This window comes from Chelonoidis abingdonii, chromosome 8 (assembly GCF_003597395.2).
Source record: "Chelonoidis abingdonii isolate Lonesome George chromosome 8, CheloAbing_2.0, whole genome shotgun sequence".
Lineage (NCBI taxonomy): Eukaryota > Metazoa > Chordata > Testudines > Testudinidae > Chelonoidis > Chelonoidis abingdonii.
In genome coordinates this window covers 58,036,889-58,059,820 of record NC_133776.1, presented here as the reverse complement: position 1 = coordinate 58,059,820, position 22,932 = coordinate 58,036,889, and the positions used below count along the sequence as shown (strand labels likewise).

Genomic DNA, 22,932 nt, shown 5'->3' with positions numbered 1-22,932 from the left:
TCTACAACATCCCAGGAGCACATTAGCTCTTTCGCCACAGCATCACACTGAGAGCTCGTGGTCAGCTGATTATTCACCACAACCCCCAAATCTTTTTCAGAGTCCCTGCTTCCCAGGACAGAGCCCCTGTCCTGCAAGTGTGGCCTGCATTCTTTGTTCCTAGATGTATACAGTTACATTTAGCTGTGTTAAAACATGTTTGCTTATCCGTTTACCAAGCAATCCAGACTTCTCTGAATCAGTGACCTGCCCTCATCATTATTTACCACTCCCCCAATTTTTGTGTCACCTGCAAACTTTACTAGTGATAATTTTATGTGACTGGCTCTGAACATGAGGAAATATAGTTTCTTCTTCTTGCCCTAATAATTGTTCCACTCACAAGTCAGGAGGGCACCACAGTGCTAGGTCCCACAGAAACACCCCAGAGACACAGGGAGGGCAATGTCTCCCATAAACCAAAACTAATTCCACTCTGTCAGCAGCCAAGGTAAATGAGGGATGGGAAAGGTTATGTGTATGAAACAGCCCAAACATGGCTAAAGGTTGCCAAACACTGCTAGAGGTGGGGGAAATAATTAATTACAATAACAGCACTGATTGTTTTAAATTGTAATGGTCTTATTCTCATTGACACTAATGCCCTTTGGCTGCCTTAAATTGGGGTAATGTAATTTATATCCACTTTAATGCCCCTTTACAGTACCAGTGGGGTGTAAAGAGTCCTGGGTATAAAGGAGAATCAAGCCCTCTGGGTTATGCTGATACCCTTTCTCTGTTCTAGAAGTGTGACTTTCCCATCTGCCTTCCTTTAAAACAAAACAAAGAACCCACATTTTACCAGGGAACAACAGATTAATTTTCAATAAATGAATTCCCCACTGATTTATGCCAACCTTTCAACTATAGAAATTTTGCAATCTGACCTCATGCTTATTTCTTCTCTATGCCTTATCCATTTGTATGCTGCTTCTTCTTAACTGCACTTCAAGAAGCAGTAGGCAGTACTACCATGAACGCAAGGAGTATGGAGAATGAGGTATGTGGGTGCAGTGTGAATATCTGCTGTAACCACTATCTGCTGTGTTTGAATTAGAGTCACAGCATCCAAAGCAGATACTGAAAATGCCGGAAAATGAGCAGAGCTCCGGCCTCTGAATTCAGACTAGTGATTTAACAAACAACAATCTTGACCCCCTGCCTCCTTCATTCAGCATTATAATAATCCCCTTTGTGGCATTCTACACACTGTGATACCACAGCTTTAGACACCTACAGTTATTTGATACTTAAATGGGGAAACATTGGGGAAAGGGCGAGCCTATTCTGGAAGGATGGGCTCCACCTAAACCAAAAAGGAACCAGATTGATGACACTTAAAAATAAAAGGGTCATTGAGCAGTTCTTAAACTAAGGGCTGGGGGAAAGCCAACAGGTGCAGAGAAGCACGTGGTTCAGACAGACATCCCTTAAGGGAGGATCTATTAATAGAGAAGTGAGAAGCAGAGGATGGAAAATGATAAAATATAGGCAGGGTCTGATCAGAAACAGTCAAATAAAAAAGAGTCCCATTCAATGACATCGTGTAATGGCAGACATCTAAAAGGAGACAAGTTTTTAACGTGTTTATATACCAATGCTAGAAGTCTAAGTAATAATATGGGTGAACTAGACTGCCTCATATTAAATGAGGGTATTGATATAATAGGCATCATAGAAACTTGGTAGAATGAGGATAATCAATGGGATACAGTAATACCAGGGTACAAAATATATTGGAAGGACAGAACAGATCATGCTGGTGGGGGAGTGGCATTACATGTGAAAGAGAGTGTAGAATGAAATGAAGTAAAAATCGGAAATGAATCAAACTCTACCATAGAATCTCTATGGGTAGAAATTCCAGGCTCTAATAATAAGCATATAGTGGTAGGGACATATTACCGACCGCCTGACCAGGATGATGGTAGTGACTGTGAAATGCTGAGGGAGATTAGAGAGGCTATTAAAATAAACTCAGTAATAATAATGGAGGATTTCAATTATCCCCATATTGACTGGGTACATGTCACCTCAGGAAGGGATGCAGAGGTGAAGTTTCTTGACACCTTAAATGACTGCTTCTTGGAGCAGCTGGTTCTGGAACCAACCAGAAGAGAGGCAATTCTTGATTTAATCCTAAGTGGAGCACAGGATCTGGTCCAAGAGGTGAATATAGCTGGACCTCTTGGTAATAGTGACCATAATATAATTAAATTTAATATTCCTGTGGCAAGAAAAACACCACAGCGGCTCACCACTGTAGCATTTTATTTCAGAAACTACACAATAATGAGGAGGTTAGTTAAACAGAAGGGTACAGCACCAAAAGTGAAATCTCTGCAAATTGTGGAGAAACGTTTAAAAGACACCATAATAGAGGCTCAACTTAAATGTATACCCCAAATTAAAAAAACATAGTAAGAGAACCAAAAAAGAGCCACCATGCCTAAACAACAAAGTAAAGAAGCAGTGAGAGGCAAAAAACTGCCTTTAAAAAGTGGAAGTTAAATCCTAGTGAGGAAAATAAAAAGGAGCATAAACATTGGCAAATGAAGTATAAAAATACAATTAGGAAGGCCAAAAAAGAATTTGAGGAACAGTTAGCCAAAGGCTCAAAAATAATAGCAACTTTTTTTTTAAGTACATCAGAAACAGGAAGCCTGCTAAACAACCAGTGGGGCCACTGGACGATCTAGGTGCTAAAGGAGCACTCAAGGACGATAAGGCCATTGGGGAGAAACTAAATGAATTCTTTGCATTGAGGCTGTGAGGGAGATTCCCGAACCTGAGCCATTCTTTTTAGGTGACAGATCTGAGGAAACTGTCCCAGACTGAGGGCATTAAGCAGGCGTGTTGGAACAACGTAAAATAAACGCAATAAAGTCACCAGGACCAAGGTACACCCAAGATCGAGGACCAAATGTCCAATGCAGAACTACTAACGCAGTCAAACCACAAATTTAAAGCACTTCGTACAAGATGACTGGAGAACGTAATGTGATGCCATTGAGAAAAGAGGGCTCCAGAGGTATCCAGCAATTACAGCAAAGCCTGACTGCAGACACAAACTGTTAAGCTATAATAAAGAACAATGCAACACAGACAGTGAACAAATCGAGGAAGATCACGTGGTTTTAGTAAAGGGAATCATCCTCCACAATCACTAAGATTATGAGGGCAACAAGCAGGTACCAAGGAATCAGTGAGATAGTGTACTGAAATTCAGAAGCCTGGACAAGGTCCCACCAAAGCTCTATGCAAGGAAGCTCCACGGACAAAGGAAGAACTCTCATGAGGGAACGGGGAAAAAGATAGGAACAAAGGAGGTATAAAGTCAGGTTCGAATGGAGAAGTCAACATGGTCCCAGGGGTCTTGCGGACCCAGTCCTATTCAACATAAAAATGTCGGGAAAAAGGGTAAACAGTGTGAGTTGTGAAAATGTGCAGAGAACAAAATACCAAATATGTTAATGACCCGAAGCAACGTGAAAAGCTACAAAAGGATCTCCAAAACGGACTGGCAACAAAAATGCAGATAAATGCAAAGTAATGCACATTGGAAAGCATAATCCCAACTACACATATAAAATGATGGGGTCTAAATTAGCTGTTACCACTCAAGAAAGAGATCTTGGAGTCATTGCGTGGATGTTTTCAGAGAACTATCCACAATGTGCAGCAGCAATCAAAAAAGTGAACAGAATGCTGGGAATAATTAAGAAAGGGATAGATACTAGGACAGAAAATATCATGTTGCCTCTACATAAATCCACAGTATGCCCCCATCTTGAATACTGTGTGCAGATAGGGTCGCCTCATCTCAAAAAGGATATATTGGAATTGGAAAAGGTTCAGAAAAGGACAACAAAAATGATTAGGGATATGGAACGGCTTCTGTATGAGGAGAGATTAATAAGACTGGAACTGTTCATCTTGGAAAAGAGACAGCTAAGGGGAGATATGATTGAGGTCTATAAAATCTTGACTGGTGTGGAGAAAATACATAAGGAAGTGTTGTTTACTACTACTCATAACACAAGAACTAGGGGTCACCTAATGAAATTAATAGGCAGCGGGTTTAAAACAAATAAAAGGAAGTATTTCTTTACACAATGCACAGTCAATCTGTGGAACTCCTTGCTAGAGGATGTTGTGAAGGCCAAGACCATGACAAGGTTCAAAAAATAACTAGATAAATTAATGGAGGGTGGGTCCATCAATGACTATTAGCCAGGATGGGCAGGAATGGTGTCCCTAGCCTCTGGTTGCCAGAAGCTGGGAATGAGTGACAGGGGATGGATCACTTGATGATTACCTGTTCTGTTAATTCCCTCTGGAGAACCTGGCATTGGCCACTGTTAGAAGACAGGATACTGGGCTAGATGGACCTTTGGTCTGGCTCACTAGGGCCATTCTTATGATAAGAGAGAGGCTCCTGCCGATACACCTGGATCTTTCGGACTTTCATCGTAACAGACCAGATCCCCGCAACCTGGGCCATCAGGAAGTGTCACTGTCCAGCAAAAGTGGAAAAGGCTCGTTCTCTCATGCACAATTTATTTCAGTCGCTCTCTGCTTTCACTGAACTTTTACCTTCATCTTCGGGTTCTTCCTCTTCCTCATTGGCCTCAGGATAATACCTGGAGTCCATCTGCTTCTGTAAAGCCTCCAGTTTACTCTCATAGTCCTGAGGGAAAGGGGGGAAGATAAGGAAATAATCCACAAACAACTCTCTTCTTGATTTTGATCACCCCCTTCCTGTACCAGGTCTCTCTCGATCCCCATAAAACTGACAAATGGCTCCACTCCCTGTAGAAAGTCAACCTACCCCTCAGCTGTGTTCACTCGTCTAAAAGGCCCCGTGAGATGTGGAGACACATGATATTTCCAGTCTAGGTAGCCTCTTCAGAGGATACAGATCCACCCTACTCATGTCAGCACACTATCCATTGTTCAGACTACAGACTCAACCCCAGTCTGCGCCTTGACAGTGACTAGCGTTGCTCTGATGAACCAGATAAGAAGCAGAATGTGTGTGCCACCTACCAGCCTCTGCTGCTCAAGAAGATAGTTGGCCTCTTCTCTCTCTTTGCGGTATTGGTCCTCCAGTTCCTGAAGCCTGGGAAGAATTAGGAAGGACAAAATGACAAACCTAGATAGATCCAGTTACTGGCTGACATCCCATTTTCTTCCTTTCTGCTCCACCTCTCCATGTTCCCCTCCCTTCATGATCTCTCATCTCCTCTACCTCCCCCATGCCTCCTCACCTCTGCTCCATCTCCTGCTTCATGTCAATGCCTTGTTTCTCCAGCAGCTCTCGCTGCGCGAAGGCCCAGTCCACTGGCTCTGCGGGGGTCTCTGCACATGGGGTCCGCTCCCGCTCCTGGCGAGCCTGCTCAGGGTGGTTGAATCGGAACACATGGCTCTTCCCCATGATGATGCGGTTTCCTTTGGGGAGGGCAGTTCACAGTTAACCAATGAGGTCTCCAGTATATGCAGGAACCCCAACTCAGTGGCAAGGGTTGCACAGCAGGATTTCCACCAACAAGGCCTCTCGTGTCCCATGACTTATGCCCTGATTCAACAGAGCACTTGAGCGTGAGTAGCCCACTGACTATCCTCCACTGTCACTGCACTGATGCCGCTAGACTAGAACCACCATCTGCCCTGGTATGCTTCTATAAGGGGATCGATGTGGGTCAGTGGTTAAAGTAGTCTATCAGTGCTGAGTCAATCACCCCCTCTGAAGTACGACCTACCAGATCGCAGGACACTGGGTTCCATCACTTTTTTGCCATTGACGTAGGTGTCGGCCCCTTCGCAAGGTTCTAGTGTCACCACTACTGCGGGAAAGGCATAGGAGAGAGAAAGAGACAGGAGAAGACGTGTGAAGGACAGCAGAGGCCTGAAGGGCTGCTGGTCTCCTGATCTCATTGGAAATGCTGGCTGTGCAGGCCCTGTGGGCTGCGATAGGCAGGGAGGGCTGTTTGTTTAGCATCTTGATGCCAGTGGACACCCTGCTCCAGACATGGAGCTGGGCCCAAGCACATACAACAAGGTTGTATTTCAAAAGTGGCAGTGGAATTTAGGAGTGCGTCTCGCTGAAAATCAATGGAGCTGGTGCTCCTAAACCCCTGAGGTGCTTTTGAAGATCTCCCCCTCTATCTGTATTTTAATTATAAATATCAGGTTACTTTCCATACGTTCCCACAGGGCAGGCCTACACCACCTTCTTTATTTCACTGGCATTGATTGTCTCTTCCATGCCAAAGTCCAGCCTGGATCTGCAGACTGCAAACTACCTGCCATCAGTCCTTGAGCATTAATCACGAGACCGAGAATATGCCCCGCTCCCTCCCACGTCACAACTAGTCCCAGACAGCCCGGGGGCTGCTCACAGAACAAAGCACTATGTAGCACATGTAAGAGGGGACAGCACATGATGCTGAGTAAACAGAGGGACCATAGGATGCCTGGGGATCTGCGAGCTGTGTTATTTGTTCTCTAGTCACTCGGTGAGAAGTACCCTCCAAACTGGACCTGATACTGCGGTACTGCCACCTGCTGGCCAAATTCAGCAAGCTAGGATGCACGAGATTCCTGGACATGGTGAAACAGGGATTGGGCCACTCCAGACTTTAACAATGCTTTGCTTTTGCATGTCAGTGGGATGCCCACCCCATTGCTGCTGCAGGTGGGAGGAGAGGCAGGAAAGCAGTCTCTATCCCTAAACCTGTAGTGATTTTACAGGATACTGCCAGCAAACCTGTATTATGTTGAGTCAGCCAGGCTGCCACTCTTCTTGGCGTCATCAATTTTATATTAGTTACAACCTCCCCTCACAACACTGAGGCAACACCCACCAGTAACCTGAACCCAAACCCTGCTGCCTGCCTGTCTTCTCTCTTCTTGAGACTGCCCACTGGGTGCAGCAAGCTAAGGAATCTCTGTCTGCCACATGACATGATTTACAATGTTTACATGAACTACAACCATTCTGACTACGCAAAGGGAAATGATTATGCCTGAGCCAGACACATATGTGCTGTAACTAGGGGTGCTGGGGTCTAAGTCCCCTCTAAGCTGCGATGCTGCCCAGGCAGCTATCAAGTGCCGTGCACTTCAGGTGTCCCTTCCCCCATTGCTGTGCTGCTCCTGCCCTTTGCCTCTGGCCAGCTCCCAGGAGCATCCTGCTTGCTGTGCAGAGCGTGGGGGAGGAGAGGAGACTGCTGATGTCAGAGTGTCCCCCTCCCCTGTACCCTATCTCCACAGAGCAGGGGCGGGGACACAACAGGGCTCAGGACAGAGCAGGCTGGCAACTGTTGCTGCGTCTAAACAAGCAGGGAGCAGGCTTCAGACCGTTGAGTGCCTATCTACTTAAAGGGGCAGAGTGTCTCTCTCTGTGTCTCTCTCTCACACACACACACATTCTGTCTTTCACACTCACCTCCCAACACATTTCAGAGTGTGTTGTTTTAGTGTTTTGACTGGTCTATGCATTTCATAATTTCTATTTCTCTCTTACTCTTAAATTTAATTATTTGATTAGTGAGTTCTAAAATGCCTACCTGTCCTGGCTGGAGTAATTATCTTATGGTAACTTTTTTAAAATATATAAATATCTAGGTTTCTTGTTTCTGCTGGTGGCACACAGCTTCACATTACCTCAATATGGTACACATTACAAAATTCATCCCACCCATGGATAGAAAAAATTAGAGGGAACAGGATGGGGGTGCTGCCGCATCCTCTGCCTTGAAATGGTTTTCATTATATTACAGTTTGGTTCAATGGCTCTCAGCACCCCCACTAAACCAATTGTTCCCGCACCCCAGGCCAGGCATAGTGTGGAGGGAGCCACAATTCAAATCTCCAGCCTCACTCCTACTCTACCAACACAGCTCCTGACCTGAAGCAGCCCCCATTCTTTCAGTCCTGAGCCCCCGGCCCCCCAACTCTGACAAAGCAGAGCAGAGTCCTGACCTGCAGTTTCACTTGCTGACTCATTTTAACCAATAGGATTGAAGTATTCAAATAAACTACAGGGAGGGAGTGATGACTAGCTGTGCTACCTCTGATGTCACCACTGCTCCACTGCCTGAGTACCAAATGGGCACAAGGTGAAAATCAGGCCTAGTCACCATACTGAACAATATGCTTCCCTGTGCATCTCAGACTTCAAACAGCAAAATGCCACTGAGCTGAGTGCTAGGCCTCACTCTGCTTGGCTAGTGACATCTACCACTGATTCTAGGGATTGGACCATGCTCCCATCAAAGCTACAAAGCACGTTCTGAAAGACTGCACAGGCACAGATTTAACAAGGAAGAGATTAAGAAAAAAACAGAGCCTGAGTCTCTGGCCTTTCCGCAAATCAATCCCAGAGATTTACCCCCTGCTTCCTGTTTGCAGGCAAGTTTGCACTCGTTTTGCAGGAGGGATAGCCTCAGACAAAGCAGAATGTCTTTGGCAAGGGATTCAGCCTCCCTTTCTTTTCTTTCCTTTTCTTTTCTTTCACACCCATCTTCTCTTCTTCCTGATTTGCCTTACAGAATAGCCTCTATTAGCAATTCCTTCGAGCTGCTTCCCTTAACTTCTGACAGTGGTGCGGCTATGGAAGGCAACAGTGCCGTACCAATGCTCTGCACTGCTAGCTGCCTTTCAAGGGGTGTGACTGGGGAAGCTGGCACAGCCAGGAGATTGGTCTGACTGTGCTTCAACAAGTGCAAGAAAGGAAATAGGAATGACCCAACCCAGGAGACAGGTGGCGATATCACAGCACATCCTGCGAAGGCTGTATTCCCAAACACCCCACCTTGACAAGCAGGTAGAGAGGAGGCGCCCTACTCCATGCCTCTTAACAGGCATCAGTGCCCCAGTCCTCCTGGATGTAAGTAGAAGCTGGGGTGCCCTGGCTGCAAACACTAAGAAGGAGCTGCAGGGAGCCAGGTATGTGACTGAACTGGGGAGAGTGCACAGAGTGTGAACGTGTGAGGCGCTCTGTCCGAGGGTACCTTCGCCACTGGCCTTGGTGTTGCTGCGGAAAATGCAGTGCTCTTCCTTAATGAAATGTCCGCTCAACACGATGTCCTGCCTCTTCTCTGCGTCCTCTCGGCCGACCCTGCGGACAGACACAGACTTAATGGATTTCCCTGGCAACAATGCACCAGGTTTCAGGCCGCTGGCAGCAGCGCACTTAAATAGCCTGATCTAAAGCCCACTGGTCGTTCCATCTACTTTAATGGGCTTTGGATCCAGTCCTGGGAGATCCTCAGTGGGCAGCCAGGCCAACACCTTAATTGGAAGCTGTCATGGGGAAACATGACTTTTCGCATGCCAGTATATACTACTCTGCATCTGCTCTCTCCCCCTGCCCACCTGGGGTCTGCTCCCCTTCACAGTACGCCTGGGTAGTGTAGGGCCAGGACTTCTGCAGAGGGGAGCCCTTGCCCATCCCCAGGATGGGACATTCTTCCACAGGGATAGGCTCCCCAGGTCCCCTTCATGGTGCAGCACATTAAATCCATGGGAACACATAAATTAGATTCCCCTTCAGTTCACTTCTCTGGGAAGGCCAGCCTGACTCAGGGACCACGCAGAGGGCAGGGCTGCAATTGCTCTATAGTATCAGGTCCCTTTGCCACTGGTGACCTGAGCTGGATAGCAACAGAGCACCAGTAACTGGCTCAGCAGTGAATGAGGAGGAGAAGGAGATCCCATGCCCTGGGCCTGCCCTGCACTCAGACAACTAGAGTCTGAAGCTGTTCATTTCAGCAGACACACTGGTGCTACATGATTCTGTGGTGGTTATACTCCTCACCTGGTTATCCCATCCTTAATGTAGTACAGAAGGCATTCAGACATCAGCGGGTCCTCGTTGAGATTGACCAGGTGAGGCGTCTGGGAGGGAAAGAGACAACAGGTCAAAGGCATCCTCAGTACCCACGCCAGACACAGAGACATGTCCCAGGACAGCCCTGTCCTTGAAAACACACCCACCTGACAGGCTGCTCCACTGCATGGAGCCCCCACTCCTGCCCCAGCATAATTCTGGGATAGAACATTTGGGGTAGGGTGTGACACTCTGTACCTCGGGGAAACACCCAACACCCCATGTTCATCCTTGTAAAATGATTGTGTGGTATCCAATGCAAAGTTTGTCATGTTGACTGTCTTCGGAAGGCTCATAATGCACTAAGCATGGTTGTTATAGTGATGTTATAGTAGTTATTCTAGTAATGTTACAGGTTAAAATTTCATGTATATAATTATGAGGCTGAAAATGTATTCTCATGGCTTAAAATAAGCCCAGGCAAAAACTCTCCAAGAGGTGAGAGGCAGTTCAGACCTCATCACATCTGTATGGGATAAACCCAGCCCTAAAGGATGCTGACCTAGACACCAACAAAAGAATCCGTTGGACTCTCAAGGGAGTCACCCTGCTGGGAGCAGCTTACATGCCAGAGGCTGTGCGTGAACAGCCCAGCAGTGGGGGTTCTCACAGCAGAGCAGGGTAAGGCTGGCTCCCAGAGCCAAGGATTGGAGTGGCCTAGCAGATCACCAGTCCAGATAACACCAGAGGGGAATGTCACATAAGGATTTTCAAAGGTGGCAAAAGAGAGTCAGATGCCCGACTCCCACTGACATTCACTGGGCTTCTAACTCCTTTGACAGTCCTTGCCTCCCTGAACAGTGCCTCACAAGCTGATTAAAAATCAAAACAGAAGCAGGAACAGCAGAGCTGGGGCCTGCCTCCCCTGTGCCCTGCATCTCACCAGGCCATTTACTTTCATGCCAAGTGGGGCATATCAGGCTTTCTATTCACAGCAAGCAACATTCACACCCGCTTTGCACAGGTGCCAGTGATGGCACCACATGAGGGTGGGGGAAATCAGGTCTGTTCAGCATTGACATTGTTTCTGTAATTGGCTTGGAAAATGTTAAGAAATTTGCCTCAGCTGTCTAATACCACCCGGCATTTGAGTAAAAGTCAAGTGGGTTGTGTGAGCCAAGGGGCATGGACATATTACTGTAACACAAGAGGGCCTACTACATCCTTTGAGCTGGAGCTGAGATTCCTGAATTCACCAGCACATAGTACGGCAGCTTCTTTATTCAATTATAGCCAGCCAAGTCCTCCCATGGCACAACTAACGCACCCCCAAATGGCCAAGGAGCAACCGTACTGCTAGGAGGAAGCGCTCAGTGCTGGAATTTTAGCTGCCTGAAGCAGAGCACTTGTGAGAGCAGGCTCGCACTGTTATAATCTTACACCTGATTGATCCCTTGTGGGAGATCCTCTAAAATCACAACCATAAAACCAGTCTAAATGGCATGCAAAGAGGATCAGAAACTGTCCCTCATCCAAGGGCAAACAGTCAATACACACTGAGGAGTGGAAGGGTTGTTTATTAAAAGATGAACATCACAGACCTCAAGCAATTCCTGATTTATAGGATTAGGTGATTCCTGAGTTGGGTTCCTAGACCCTCAATCCCTGCCTCACAAGAAGAGAGCCCCCAGATGCACAAGTAGAAAGAATCAGTTACTGAGAGCTTGGCTACACTTGCAAGTTAGAGCTCATTAAATCAGCCCCGAGCGCCCTAACTCCTGAGCCGTCCACACTGGCAAGCCACTTAGAGTGCCTGGACCCCGCGGCTAGAGTCCCCCTGGTAATCCACCTCCACGAGAAGCATAGAGCTTGCTGTGCCCTGGCTGAAACACCGGGGTGTCAGTGTGGACGACGTGTTCTATTATTGCACTGTGACTTGCCGCCAGAAATGTCCCATAATCCATTGAAGTCAAGTGGCCACTTTGGTCACTGTTTTGAACTCAGCTGCAGGCATGTGGATATCCCCTTTCAAAGCTCCATTTCTGACATCTGGCATGCTTATCTGCTCTTGGACACAAAGCAAACCACTACTGTGGAATGCTGCTGCTGCAGAGGCAGGCATAGGCGTGTGCATGTGAGAGAGGTGGGGCATGATGTCGGGATTTCCCCCTGCCACTGTCTGAACTTACAAGACAGCAAGCTGACACACTCTCTGCCCCCCAAAACACACTGTCTCTCCCCTCACATACTCACAACACAAACTCTGTCACATTCCACTTCCCCATTTGAAAAGCACACTGCAGTCACTTGTACACTGGGATAACTACCACAATGCACTGCTCTCTGTGGCATTGCAAGAGCGGCTACTGTGGCCACGCCCCTGTGCTTGCAGCTGACAGTGTAAACACATTGCAGCGCTTTCCCTGCTGTTGTCTCCAAGGGTTGGTTTAACTTCCAGCGCTCTACATCTGCAAGTGTAGCCAGAGCCTAGGTCTATCTGACAATTGGGAGTAGCCAAAATGTCTCTTCTGCATCCTCCACCCAATCTACTAATGCCTAGTCACAACAGATGATGAGGTCGCTTCTTTCCTCCTCCCTCTCACTGAGCTGGCTTCTTCCACTTCTTCCTCTCACTTTCTCATCTAGATCTTCCTGCTTTGCAGCCTGCGTTACGCTAACCCTTGCAGCTTTGGCTTCGCCCTGGGACATCAGGTCTAACCTGGGGAGGACTGCTAAGGTGGTTTTTGTTAGGATATTGCACAAGTGTCTGTGGACAAGAATCTCCATAATGCCTGCATAAAATTCACCTCCTCATGCTGTATTGGGCATGTGAATAAGTGGCTTGATTTTCAGAGTGCTGGGCTCTAATTAACTACCCCACAACTCAACAGGAGTTGCGAGATGTACAGCACTTTCTGATTTATCCAGATGCCCAAATATGGAGTTAAGAGCTTTGTTATAGGGATCCACTTTTGCAAACGGCCTTGCTTTCTCTCTCTACCCATCTAGTTAAGTGTTAATTAGACACCTGTTGCCTGGGTATCTAATGGTACTTATATGGCCCCTTTATTATAGCACCTAAGGACTCCACCATTTCTAATGTATTTACCCTCCGAACACTGCAGGAGATAGATGTGACGTTCTGTACCTCAAAGGAACACCCAGCACCCCCATGTTCATCCTTACAATATACTTGTGTGATATCTAATGTGAAGTTTGTCACGTCAGGTGTCTTCAGAAGGCTCATGATCATAGAGAATCACAGAATACTGGGGTTGGAAGGGACCTCATGAGGTCATCTAGTCCAACCCCCTACTCAAAGCAGGACCAATCCCCAGACAGAGTTTTGCCCCAGATCCCTAAATGGCGCCCTCAAGGATTGAACTCACAACCCTGGGTTTAGCAGGCCAATGCTCAAACCACTGAGCATTGTTGTTATGGTAATGTTATAGTAATGTTATAGGTTGGAATTTCATGTGTACAGTTATGAGGCTGAAAACGTGTCCTCATGGCTTAAAACAAGCCCAGGCAAAAACTCTCCAGAAGCAGAGGGGCACTTCACTCTTCATCAGGGCATGTATGGGACAAACTCAGCCCAGCCTCACAGGAACAAAGGACACGGGCCTAGGCAACAACAAAGGATCTGTTGGACTCTCGAGTGAGTCACTCCCCTCTCCCTTTGGTCAGTTTGGCATTGCGATGAGGTAATGTTCTCCTGACTCTGAAGGAGGAGGGAGGGGGCAAAGCCAAGAGGGAAGAAAGGACATCATAAAAGGGAGAGACATTTGCCATGCTCTTCCTCTCTCTTCCACCTCCATCTACAGACACCACCACCAAGCAACTGAAGCGCTGATCAAAGGGGAGAGCTTGGCTGAAGGGGTTTGTTATAGAAGTGGATGGGTAGGGTTCTGTGGCCTGCTTTGTGCAGGAGGTCAGACTAGATGATCATATTGGTCCCTTCTGACCTATGATTCTGTGATTCTGTGGTGAGAAGCATCTAAGTTTGTCATGGCACTTAAAGTGTTACCATCAGTTTAGGATGCATTTTGCTTTTATTTCATTTGACCAAATCTGACTTGTTATGCTTTGACTTATAACCACTTAAAATTTATCTTTTGTGGCAAAGTACCTGCCTCTCTGTTTATTAGCTCAGTCCCTTTTAGCCCCGGAGACACAGGCTTGGGCCAAAGAAAAAGAAAAGAAAAAAAAACCCTTCCCAATCTCACAGGGTCTGGCTGATCCCTTCTCAGCCAGCCCCTTGTTCTAGTTTCCTCTCCTTCTGGGGAGAATGCAATCTGTTTTCCAAGGAGAGTCTCAGAGTTTAGTGCCCTACTTGCTGCACGCTACTCTGTTCGTCTTCTCACCAGCTCCTTGACGTATCCCTGCTGCAAGGCTTATAGAAAGTCCTCTTGTGATGCCCACACTGAGTAACTCTTATAGCTTTGCACGGCAACCCCTGTCCGCTGCACCTCCTCTCGGGCTAACGCCTTCTGGGACGGCTTCTTATCCTCCTTGCTTCGTAGCACTGTTCTTTCGTTTGCCACCATTACTACGCGCTTTGGCCACCCTTCCACACTGGCTCTACGGGTCGGGCTACGTTGCGCGCATCAGAGGGACGGCTCTCTACCCTCAGACAGGCATCCGCGCCATTGCGAGTGTGGGTCAGGCACGGGAACCGAGCGTGTAATGATTGAGATACGGTTCTAGTGCCCGCTGAGCTTCGGTATCGCGCTACTATGTCGTTCCCTCTCTGTGGACTTTCCATTCTGCAGCGGGCCGATTGTCCAGTGACCAGGGTGTTAATCTCCTGTCCTAATGGCACACTCGCTTAGCGTTTCTAGGCGCCTATCTTGACTGCCAGCTATCTTTTTCCGACGACATGGCCATATTCCGCTTCTAGGCTGAGCTTCACTCCTGCAGCGAGGAGGGCGGGAGTTCGTCCTCTACCCCGACTCTCTGTGGAAGCAACCGCGCGTCAGACGGCCTAATCTCTTGAGGACACGAGCGGTCTGCAGGAATAACTCTGTCCCCCAGTGCTCGAGGCTTACTAGGTACTGCGTACGACGAGGGTGGCCTGTCGCGATTCGTCTAGCTAAGCGGCTGTCGCCAGCAGCAGACCATCTAGTTGTGTGGGGCCCTCGAATGCCTTGATCTGGCGGTGCATGGGATGCCTGTGGTGGCGAGAGAGTGCGCGGCCATAGCACTCGCACTAATAAGATCTCGCAACTAGTCCAGGTACTGCCTGCAACCTGTTGTGTCGCGTAAAGCCGCGCAGCCTGGCCACCGTTCGTGAAAAAGAAGGTATCCGACATGCATTATTGCTAGTGTTGCTTGCTTTGTTGGGCTACTCCGCACTTTACGCCCTGCTCCACCCACTTCGACCACACCGATCATGGTTGTCCTCCGGCTAAGCCACGGAATCGCCCCTTGACGGAGTTCTGCCCGTAGTCCTGCCATTCCTCAGAGGATATCTGAACTGCCTTACCTTGTCGAGGTGCGTCTCCCGGTCGGGGCTATAGTGATGACATTCTACATAGGCTAGCAGCGTCTCCTATGGGGCCGTACAGCTTGTTCATGCCGCTGAGTAGCGGGCCCCATTGCAACCAAGGAACGTCTTATGATATCTCTCCGGGTGTGCAAACGCCGTTTCTCTTGTCGGCCCTTGCCGGGAGCTGCAATAGCCCTTAGTAGATTAGGTGACATAAAACGGGCCTTTCCCAGTCGTAATCAGCTCTCGAGCACTGGGTAAGGTAGCGTTCATCGGGACACCTCGTTTAGCTTGCGAAGTCGTTGCCGAACTCCTCTGCCGTCGCTAGGCACTAAACCGACGGGACTGGACCATTGATATGACTCTTCAATACCCCTAGGCCAGCATCTTCTGAAGCCGCTTCCGAATTTTGCTCTCTTAGCTCCGGACCGGTCTGCTTGACGTGCACCTTCACCGCTTTGACGATTTGATGTGAATCTGTAGGCCTACCTGGCTTCTCCGAGAACATCTTGGTTGCGGTGACCAGGGATCACCTCGACTCGGTTGTCTCGGGGTCAGCTCCGGGGATATTCCACCAGGCTGGGCTGATTCGTCTTTAGGGTGGTGCCCCCCGGCAGCTACCAGGTTTCTCTATCCTGCCAGGGTTTCAGCAATCTTTTATGGTCGATCTGCTCGCTTCGGCGCCTGGCTGCGACCTGGTTAGTCCACTTCTCCGCTACCACTTCGATTACCTCATAGTCCTGCTTTGGCCAGGAGTTGCTTCCGCTGTGGGTATTGCACCTCACCGGTCTCCCACCTGGAATTCCGGGATTCGCTTGGACGGTGTAGTATGTCCCGTTGCCCCTTGGCTTCTTCCATTGTTTCGCGCACCAGGGGGGGCTCTGGCGGATTCGGGTCTCTCATTTGTGCACGTGTCCACATGTTCTCCGGTTCGGCGGCTACTTCCAGTCCTTTAGCAGGTCGTCTGCCCCTGGGTGCCAAATTATACAGCTCGAGGGGGAGAATCCAGTGGACGCCTTGGGAACTTCCCGGACGGCCCAGATAAGTGCAGGGCATCCCGCTTTTCCATCGCGGCTGATCCCTTCCGTACATGTTTTCAAGTTCTATTAAAGCGTTCAACGAGCCATTCGTCTGGGGTGTAGACACGTGCTGAGGTCGGTATGTGAGGCTGTTGCACTCTTCATTAGTTGAAACAAAGGGCGTCCCTGGGTCCGTCAGAGTCCTTATGTATTCCCCACTCTGGAAATATCTGGGACTATTCTTGGGTATGGCTGTGGCTGATATTCCGTAGCAGAGGACGGCCTCGGCGTATCGGCGTTGGCATAATCTAGTCTGGCCAGATGTTACTGTGGCCCGGCTGACTTTTTCCAATGGCCCACTATGTTCCATAGCTTTCGCCTCGACGGAACTTCATATTAGGTAGAGGACCGAGGGGCCTTAATATGGTCGCGGGCCCCTGTATTGGCACTCGGACAGGAGGAACAATATCGCGGGACGGTGCATTAAATGCCAGGCAAACTCTGTAGAATCGATCGATGTCTTTCCATCCTAGATGGGCCCCCAAACAGTGACGTGGGCCTGATCCTTACCGCCCTTTGATGTTCCGGGGACCAAGGTTGTTCGAGGACTTGTTCTCTTGCGGGATATCTATACGCAGATTCTTTTTAATCATGTATCTGGGGTCCCGGCCTTGCTCTCCCTCCATTGGACCCATTCACTCGACTTTTCCTTAAAATGTTGTGGTTCTGGGATCATTGGCCTGATTCCTGGACCAAATTCCCGTCGGTCCCTATTTGGTCCCATTCCGGGGGGTCACCTCCTGTCTCCCCTACGGACGCCCCCAGGAAACCGTCCACAATTGGGTTGCGAGTTGGCTGACCTAGTCCCGGCGTCAGCCGAGTCCCTTCTTCCCTGCCATGTAGGGCGTTACCGGTACCGCCGCAGGATCCTCGCTCCCCATCTCTTTTATCGGCCTCACGTTCCTCCGGGATCTTCTGCTTCCCTCGGTGGACTGAGCACACCTCGCTGCTAAAACTCGTGGAAGCGGCGAGAGGGTCCCTCTCTGGCCACCCTTGGATCCCAAGGTCCTCCCTCTTCTCCCTCATTCCCAGGAGTAGGCCATCACCCCGGAAGTCCATGTACAATAGGACAGGGTAAGGAGTTCGAACGACTCCACTGTCACCCGGATAGAGTTTCCAGATCGATGCGTACGAGGCGACGTCGTAGTAGCGGACATCATGTAAGGATATTCCGCGCTTGGCGTGGGATAGTGGCCCGCGCTGACAGCGTCCCCTCGAGACCAGTGTAACTGCATGCCGCGTGATACTCAGTGATTTCTACACCGTTCAGCTTAACGGCCCTAGTTATGCTTGAGGGGACCATCGCAACCACGACCTAGACTATGATTGTCTTTTGCCCAACTACTTCCCCTTGGAAGGCCTGTTCCAGAACTTACTCCTCTAATGGTTCGAAACCTTTCCATCTACTTTCACGTCTAACTCTATGTGATCCAGTTTATTATCCATGTTCTTGTGTCTACATTAGCTACTAACTTAATCTCCTCTTCTCTCTAATCTCACCCCTCTGAGCAAATTTCCAGGATCCCCCCATCAACCTGTTATGTTGGCTAAAAACAAGCCAAGCACTTTGAAGTCTACCTTTCATAAGAAGGTTTCCAATCCATGATCTGTCCCTCGCAGCCCGCTCTGAACCTGTTCCAGTTTGAATTCATCCTTCTTAAACATGGGAGACCAGAACTGCACACAGTATTCCAGATGAGGTCTCACCAGTGCCTTGTACAACAGTACTAACACCTCCTTATCTTTGCTGGAAACACCTCGCCTGATGCATCCTAAAACCGCATTAGTTTTTTGGAAACGGGAAGTGAAAATTAGCTGGATGTTTCTATTAAAACAAATCAGCAGTGAAACAGTGAACAGGGTTGATGTTTAAAGTGTTTAATAGTATTATTAGCTCAGTGTTACAGATGGGGAAAATCAAGGCAAAGAGAGATTAAATAACTTGTAGGAGGTCATGAAGAAAGCTTGTAGACTGATTTATGTTTCAGAATCAACACCCACTGAGCTAGAGGGGACAGTTCACACATCTTGGAGCTATTCAGAAATTAGCTGGACTAATAGGAATTTAGCAGGGAGGTATTTTCCAAGTGCTGCTGCTGGGCAGTAGGTATATTTTTAGAAGGATCTGATTGGCCTGGTGGAAGAGATTAAAGGAATCCTACATACCTTTTTAGGAGAGAACACACCCAGTGTGCCTCCATCTTCTCTCATGGCGACGCCCATTTCAGCCAGCAAAGCTTCCCTGAGCAACAGCAAAAGCAAAAGTCTGTCAAAACAATCTGTGTTCTTAGTTTTTTGCATCAAAGCAGCCCCTACAGAAGCCAACTGAGATCAGGATCCCACTGTGCTAAGGGCTGCACAGACACACCCTGCCTCAAAGCGCTCACAGTCCGATTGGAAACAAGGCGAATCTAGTGCATGAAACAAACCAATGGAAGGAGGAGGGTGAAGGTGGATGAGGGTAAGCATGAGAGGAACATGTGTTTACACAGACTAGCTGTGGGCTTTGCTAGATATTTGCATAGTGCTTAGGAAAATGACCCCCATTATGAGAGTTCAATTAAACAATTAAATCAAAAAAGAATATTAATGATTTCAGTAATGCCAGTTCCTTGAAGCCCTCTAAATTAAGGCAGACATTCCATTTATAATATCTAGCTAGTACCAGCTATTTGAGGATCTCAAAGCACCTTATAAATGTTAATGAAATAAGACTCAGCTGTGAAGCAGGATAGTATTATTAGCTCAGTGTTACAGATGGGGAAAATCAAGGCAGAGAGAGATTAAATAACTTGTAGGGGGTCATGAAGAAAGCTTGTAGACTGATTTGGTGCCTTACCAACAGGACCATCCACCTCTTCCTTTTGGAGGGCTGATCACTGAACTGAAATGGTTGTACAGGGACTTTATCTTCTCTTTCCCTCATCTCATTTACTTCTAAAATGTACCTGTCCCCTCACCTGACTGCCTCTGGAAAAGGGGCTGTGGGCATTGTGACGTTGCACTTCATTATGTTTTATGGAAATATGCTTATGAGTGTGAATATAATATAACTGGAATATGCTTTAAGCAAAAGGTCTCTTGTAAGATATCATTACAAAGCTTAAAATCTACTGAGTGTGTTCATCCTATTTGTATGAATGTATCATTCTTGTATCTGAAACTAGGAATATGAAGCGTAACTCTGAGGTCCTACTGTACTTATGCAAAGTGTGGGCCATTAATGGTGGTTCGGAAGCTTGATTGCTCCCACTGACTAGGACAATTGGTGGTAAATGGTCTGTTTACTTGCAAACCTTCCTGGGTGAGTGTGGGCCAACCCAAGAAGAATGACGGCTGGGGGTCTCACAGGACACGTAACATGTCACCTGATATTGGTATGCATCTTAAACCTGGTGCTTTTCCATTTAGAAGGATGGGTGGGGACCCAGAGAGACAAAAGGTTCCCATCTTGTGCCAAAGCTATAAAAGGGGGAGGAACAGAACAAAGGGGGCTGCCAGTCCTGAGAAAACCCCTAGTTTCCACCTAAGATGCCTGCTGAAACTAACAAGGACTGTACCAGGGTAAAGGATTGGGCCCAGACTAGGAAGGAGTCTAGTTTGTGAAAGAAGCTTATTGGAACATCTCTGAGGGTGAGATTTTACCTGTATCAGTCTCTTAATGTATTAGGCTTTAGATTTGTGTGTTTTTGCTTGGTGACTTACTTTATTCTGTCTGTCAATACTTGAAACCACTTAAATCCTACTTTTTATACTAAATAAAATCACTTTTGTTTATTAACCAACCCAGGGTAAGTGATTAATACCTGGGGGAGCAAACAGCTGTGCATATCTATCAGTGTTATAGGGAGCGGACAATTTATGAGTTTACCCTGTATAAACTTCAGACAGAGTGTCTGGGTGCTGGAGATCGGTGACCTGCTGAGCAGTTTTTGGTTAAAGTCTGCAGCTTTGGGGGCATGGACCAGACCTGGGTCTGTGTTGCAGCAGGCTAGCATGTCTGCCTCAACAAGGCAGGGTTCTGGAGTCCCAAGCTGGCAGGGAAAACGGGCTCAAAGGTAATCTCAGCACGTCAGGTGACAGTCCCAATGGGGTCTCTGGCCGAACACATCACAGGCATGCGTTGTGTCAGCATAGCTGGGTCTATGCAAAGCCCCCTACAGGAGTCATTAGTAGAGGAGGAGTGCCAGCCATGCTTTTGACAAAACTGGGGCATGGCCCGATGGTCTCACTATCCCGACTCTTCCTGGCTGCTGACGTCACTACAACCAGCACAGGCAGGTGAACTGACCCCCTGACCCCAGGAAGCCCCCATGGAGGGGAGGTTCAAAGGTGACAAAGTGAACTGCACACTGAGTGAATGGGTCTTGCAGACATCACTATTGTATACTCACCTCTCCATGCGGATTGCTTCTGTCCTCCGCAACTTTTCTTCCCAGGTCTCGTTCAGCTCAGCAATGATCTTCTCTGTTTCCTGGCAAACAAAGTTTAAATGTCAGTATTTCGTGACTGCTTGTCACCTTTGGTAACAGAACTGCAAATGCTCTTTTAGGCTTTGCTCCGGAATCTCTGTTCTACGGAAGTCACAGTCACAGTGGCATTTACTAAGTCACACCACATAATGATCTTGCATAACAGACACATATGAGACAGCTCTGTTTCCTGGCTGCAGAATGTGAATCCCAGTTCCAGGTTGGTTTCAATGTAAAGCACCTCTCAGGGAAAAGGCAGGATAAGAGGTTTTTCAACAAACTCTTACACTAGTCACAGTGTTTGAAGACAACATGTTAAGAAAGCAGATGACCCTCGGGCCTGCCATTCAGCACTAGGCAGGACTGGGCCCACACTGTGGCCTGATGGCTCTGCTGGCAAACCAGCATCAGTGATGGCTTCAGCAAAGCTCTCCCAGTAGTGAGTTTGTTAGCTATCTGTCACTACCGAGCCATGAGGGGAAGTACAACCTCTCACCTTTTGGGAGTGCGCTGCTAGACTCAAGATGGTCTTTTTAGCCTTCCAGCAGAGTAGGGAATAAAATACGTACATACAACCTCAGGCCAAGATTTTCAGAAGCGCCCACTGATTTTGGGTGCCTCGATTTTGAGTTGCGACACTTCAGAGAAGCCTGATTTTTAGACAACATTAAGCACACTCCCTCTGAAAATCTCTAAATTCAAATTTCACTCTTTAAGAGGTCCAAAATTGGGCAATGAAAATCATGGGTTGCTTTTGAAACTTTTGGCCTAGAAAAAGACAGTTACTAACCTTTTTGTGACTGTTGTTCTTCAAGATGGGGGGTTGCACATGTCCATTTCGAGTTGGTGTGTGCGCACCCTGAGCATCGCTGTCAGAATTTTTTCCCTTAGTGGTATCCATCGAGCTGGCTCCAGTGCCCCCTGGTGCCACACGCTCATAGCACTGGTACAAGGGTCCCTGCTGAGCTCTGCCGAGCCCGCGTCTCTCAGTTTTTTCTTACTGACCACTCAAAGCAGGGACGGTGGGTGGGTCTTGCTTGCACATGTCCATTCCAAGTTAAGTGACTCTCAAGCAGGTGGACTCGGAGTTCAAGGACTACACCACCACTCAGCCAAAGTGTGCATCGTCTCTGGCCTGCTGGGTGAGGGCATAGTGCGATGAGAACGTGTGCACTGAAGACCAGGTTGCTGCCTTACAGATATCCAAGATGGGAACCTGCACTAGACAGGCCGCGGAAGAGGCCTGGAACCTCCTGGAGTGAGCAGTGAGATTCGGCGGAGGAGGAATGCCTGCAAGCTCATAACAAGTTTGGATACATGATGTAATCCAAGATGAAATCCTCTGAGCGGGGATGGGGAGCCCCTTCATTCTTTCAGCTATCGCAATAGAGAGCCGTGGTGACCTAGGGAACAGTTTTGTCCTCTGCATATAAAACACCAGAGCCCGTCTAATACCCAAGGAGTGCAGGCCTTGTTCTCCCTATACGTATGAGACTTCGGATAAAAGGCAGGCAGAAAGATAGTTTGGTTGCAGTGGAACTGAGACATCACCTTTGGCAAGAACCTTGGGTGAGGCCATAGTTGCACCTTGTCCTTAAAGAAGATAGTGCATGGGGGCTTTGATAGCCCTCCTGGCCGAAATAATTGCCACTAGAAAGGCTACCTTCCATGACAGGTGAAGCAGCAAGCATGTCGCTAGTGGCTCGAAGCGTGGCCCTATCAATCTGGAGAGAACCAGGTTCAAATCCCATGGCAAGATTGGCTTCCTCATCTGCGGGAATACCCTCTCTGGACCTCTGAGGAAACAGATCATCTCCTCATAGGAGAAGACCGGCTTGTTGTCGATCTTTGAATGGAATGCTGAGATGGCCCTGAGGTGGACCTTAATCAAGGAGAGGGCCAGCCCCTGCTCTTTCAGGGACAGAAGGTAGTCAAGGATAAGTTGCAACATAGATTGCATTAGCAGGACTCCCCATTCAGAAGATCAGAGGGAGAAACGCTTCCACTTCAACTAGTACG

General features: G+C 48.0%; 1 protein-coding gene across 12 annotated transcripts in view; it reads right to left on the bottom strand.

The window, feature by feature from the left end:
* The window catches only part of KIF1A (kinesin family member 1A), a 522,969-nt gene that overhangs the window by 402,865 nt on the left and 97,172 nt on the right, over positions 1-22,932 (bottom strand). For 11 of the 12 annotated variants that reach the window (XM_075068655.1, XM_075068656.1, XM_075068664.1 and 8 more), the window contains 8 exons: positions 20,836-20,915; positions 18,608-18,683; positions 9,863-9,942; positions 9,057-9,163; positions 5,802-5,885; positions 5,310-5,490; positions 5,089-5,161; positions 4,636-4,729 (listed from right to left, as the gene is read on the bottom strand). In XM_075068655.1, coding sequence (XP_074924756.1) covers positions 4,636-4,729; positions 5,089-5,161; positions 5,310-5,490; positions 5,802-5,885; positions 9,057-9,163; positions 9,863-9,942; positions 18,608-18,683; positions 20,836-20,915 — 775 coding nt within the window. The remainder of the gene's footprint in view (positions 1-4,635; positions 4,730-5,088; positions 5,162-5,309; positions 5,491-5,801; positions 5,886-9,056; positions 9,164-9,862; positions 9,943-18,607; positions 18,684-20,835; positions 20,916-22,932) is intronic. The other variant, XM_075068658.1, reaches the window with a different exon arrangement.